General features: G+C 14.4%; 1 protein-coding gene across 1 annotated transcript; it reads right to left on the reverse strand.

The window, feature by feature from the left end:
- Positions 1-2,385: 2,385 nt before the first annotated feature.
- BO86DRAFT_320241 (uncharacterized protein) lies at positions 2,386-2,556 on the reverse strand (the record flags this gene model as incomplete). Its single annotated transcript, XM_025668284.1, has 1 exon — positions 2,386-2,556. A coding segment is annotated over one exon (171 nt), but the record flags the coding sequence as incomplete, so codon positions are not given.
- Positions 2,557-4,494: the final 1,938 nt, after the last annotated feature.

The following is a 4,494-nucleotide window of genomic DNA, read 5'->3' on the forward strand; positions in this document are numbered from 1 at the left end:
AGTAGTATATTTAGTATTTTTTTTACTATACATTTAAAATAAAAATTAGTGCTTTTACTATAGTATAGATAAAAAAGTCTAATAAGTTTTTTATATAATATATTAATAGATTAAATATATACTAGTTGCTTTTTCTATATTAATAGTTTTTTAATTATATTCCATAACTTAGTAATAGTATATTATTGTCAAGGAGTGGGCTGGTGTCTGGTTCTTAGTCTGGCTGGGTAGTAGAAATAACAGTATAGGCTGGACAGATCTTTATAACTGGTTTTTTTAATATTTCTTTAGCTACTGCATTAGGCTATTTGTAAATTTATAAATAAAATATAATTTAAAAAGCTATAAACAGAATTAAAAATAAACAGATATATAAAAGGGTTTTAGATTATATATAAAAAAGTTAAAAAAATAAATAAATTATTAAAAGTAAATAAGTTAAATAAATTAAATAGATTAAATAAATTAAATATATAAAATAAGTAAGATAGATATATTAAATCTATATTATAATAGTATATCTTATTTTTAAAACTCAGCTTTGTTAAAGTATAGATTATAATTTATTAAAATAATAATAGTAAAAATCTTTAACTATTTAATAAATATTTTTTAAATACTAAGCTAGTTTAGTAGTTAAATTTAAATATTTCATCTACTTTATAATATATATTAATTAAAAATAACAGTATTTTTTATAGTTTTATATAAAATTAAAAATATTTTTAACTTTTTATTTTTTTTTTTAATCTTTATATAAGGCAGTAGAGGTTAATATTAATCTAAAATTAATTTTTTATTAATAAAAATAAATAGACTAGTATTAAATAAAAAATATATTTTTATATTAAAAAATAAAGCTAATTGATAAATATATAAACTACTAATTCTTTTTAATTTTATATAGTTTTAAAGTATTTTAATTAAGCTTTTTACTAGATTTTAATATTTTAATATAATAGATATTTAACTATATTTTTTAGTTTTTTTAAATCTTTTTACTAGCTTATATTATTAGTTTATTTATTTTATAAATTAAATTTAAACAGCAGATATTTTTATTTTAGTAACTTTAATAATAGTTTATATTTTTATAGTAAACTAGTCTATACTTTTAGTAACTAGGCTATTTAAAGTAGTAATAGATTTAAAACCTATATAAAAATAAAAACTATAATTTAGAAAAAATAGTATAGTTTTAATAGTATTAAAATAGATTATATTTAATATAAATTTAAATAGAAAAAGCTACTGGCTCTAGTTATCTTATAAATAGTTTATATAGATATAAAAATACTATTTAAATATTATATTAACTTTTTTAGTTTAGCTATTAGTTCTAAAGTAATATACTATAAAAAACTTACTAATAATATTTAATTATTATATTATATATTTTTAAAATTTAAAAACAAACTAGGATTTTTTATTTAAAAAAAATAATCTAAATAGGCTATATAGTTTTTATATATATTAGATATATATAGTTATAATAGTAGCAATATTAGCTGTAGAGTTATATAATATTAAATACTTTATTTTTATTAAATAGTTAATAATTATTAAAATAATATTATAATTTTACTTTTTAAAAATAAAGTTTATAAATGTATTTTATTATATTTATTTAAATACTAGTAGGGGCTTTAGAATTTGTTATTTTTTCTTTACATAAAGTTATTTTTTAGTAGATATAGCAGTTTTTTATCTATTATTTTAAATATTAGTAAATATTAGACCAGTAGTATTTTAAAACTAAAAGCTTATATATATAATTTTTTTTAAGATATTTAGAAATGGGTTTATTATAGATAAGTCTAGTTAGGTCAGCTTTAATCTATTTATTATTAAATATTTATAATTAGTTTTTATAAAATCAAAAGCTTTTTTTTAATATAATATAAGTAATATATTTAGGTAGTAGTTTTTATTAGTAGCTAAAGCCTTTAAAATTTTTCTAATCTATTTTTTTTATATATAGTATAGAAAGGTTTTTATATTTCTAGTAAAAATTATAAATTTTATTTATTTTTAAAAATTATATTTTTTTAAATATATAAAATAGGTACTAATTTTACTTTTAGTATATTCTTAGTATTTTTTAAAATTATTTTTTATTATTATTCTTACTTTCTAGTAGGATTGAAGCGGGTGTTAGTAGATAAATAAAATTAATATTTTTTACTTTAAAACTACTTAGCTTTAGTATAGTAAGTAATTTTTTTAAAAAAATCTTTTAACTTTTTAGTCAGGCTGTTAGGCTTAATACTATACTTACTAAATCTATAAATATTTTTAAAATTAAAATAAAATAAAAATTCTAACTATTAGACTTATTAGTAGTTTAGAAGTTTTATAAGTATAAAATATTTTAAATTATAGTAGTTAATAATAACTTATATTAGTAATAAATTTTTTTTCTAATTTAAAGTACTGTTTTTTAAAACAGTAAATAATAGTAAATAGTTTTTTATTATAAATTTTATAGTTATACTTAGTAGAGGTATATTTTACAAAAAAATATAAAATTAAATATAAGACTTTATTATTTTTATATTAGAATAGTACTTTTTTAAAAATATAGTTAAAGGTATTTGTTTTTACAATTATATCTTCTATCTAATTAAACAGCTGTAGAATATGTATATTAATAAAAATACTTTTTAATTTATAAAAATCTTTCAAGTATTTTAAAAACTAGTTACAAGAATATTTTTTTAAATTAAATATATAAGTAGTACTATTAACTTAAAAAGTTATAAATAAAACAGTAGTAGAAATTACTAAAGTCTAAAAGATCTAAATATTAATTATATAAATTAAAGTAGACTATTTAGCTATAGTTTTAATCTTTTTTTAATTTATATAAAACCTATTATAGTCTATAATCAGGCCTAGAAACTTAATTTTAGAAACTCTAAACTTATATTTTTATAGTTTTATATATAATCCTATTTTCTATAGCTTTTATAGTATTTAATAAACATTTTTAAAGTTATTTTTTTAAATATAATTAAAGACTAGAATATTATTAAAATAGGCTGTATAGAATATATTAAAATAGTTTTCTAAAATATTATTAATATATTACTAAAATATAACAGGAGCTTTAGTAAGTCCAAATAGTATTATAAGTATTTTATATAGTTTTAAATAAATCTAGAATATAGTTAAATATTTTTAGTCTTTTTTAATCCTAATATTATTAAAAATACTAATAATATTAATTTTAATAAAGTACATTATATTTTTAAAATTATTTAGGGTTTTTTTAATAAACAGAAGTAGATAATAGTTTTTTATAAAAATAGTATTTAAAATATAATAGTTAATATAAAATCTTGGATCTTTTTTTAGACTTTTTTATAAATAGTACTAAAAAGATAACTAGTAATAAACTTAAATAAATAAAACCTTTTTTTAAGTTTTTTAAAAACTATTTTTTTAAAATTTATAATTTATTTTAAAATAGTTTATATAAAGGGCTAAACAGTAGAAACTTTCTATTTTTTAAAATAATAATATAATTATATTTTTAAATATAAAAGTAACTTTTTAGCTTTTTTAAAAAAAATATTTTAAAATCTTTAAACTTTTTAAATAAAGTCTGTTTTTTTAGCTTAACTAAAGCCTGTAGTACTTTATTAATCTAGTTTAATATTATTATAAATACTAGATAATTCTTGTGTATGTAAGTAGTATATATAATTAATAAAATTATATAAATATATTTTTTATTAGGGCTTTTTAAAATATAATATTTTTAAAGCAGACTTTTACTAGTATATTATATAATACTTTAATCTTTTAGGATTTTAATAGAATGGTATAATATTTCTAATAGTACTAGTTAATAAACTGGACTTTATATATAGATTAACTAGTATAAAGATTATAGATCTTTAGTTATAAAAAACTCTAAAATAATTAAATAATAGATAAAATAGATATTTAAGAAAAATATATCTTTTTTAATATAGTTATATATCTTTAGGATTAATATAATATAATAAGTAACATAATCTAACTTTTTTTATTAGCTGTTAAATCTTATAATTACTTTATAAATTTTTAAAAAATATAAAAGTAACTAATAGGCTTTAGCCCAGCTTTTATCTATTATTTTAAAAATAAAGTATCTAGTATTTATTATAATATAGATTAGGACTTTTATATTTTTAGAATTTAAAATAATAAAAATAACTATTAAATTAGTTTTTTAAAATTTTTGTTAAATGAAATTTCTCTAAGTAAAGCTTTTAAAATAGTATATAATTTTATAGGGAAGTTGGCCTTTTGGTAGTTTAAAATAGGCTTATTTTTATAGCTGCTTACTAAAGTTAAATAAGTAAAAGTAATTAGATTACTGTAGAAAATAAAACTAAAAAACTTATAAAAACTATAAATAAATTTAATTATTAAAAATAAGCTCTATAAAATAATAAAAAAAATAAATAATATTTTAAAAATAAGTAGATATAAAAGTTTAGAAAT

Source organism: Aspergillus japonicus (genome assembly GCF_003184785.1).
Source record: "Aspergillus japonicus CBS 114.51 unplaced genomic scaffold BO86scaffold_55, whole genome shotgun sequence".
Taxonomy (NCBI): Eukaryota; Fungi; Ascomycota; class Eurotiomycetes; order Eurotiales; family Aspergillaceae; genus Aspergillus; species Aspergillus japonicus.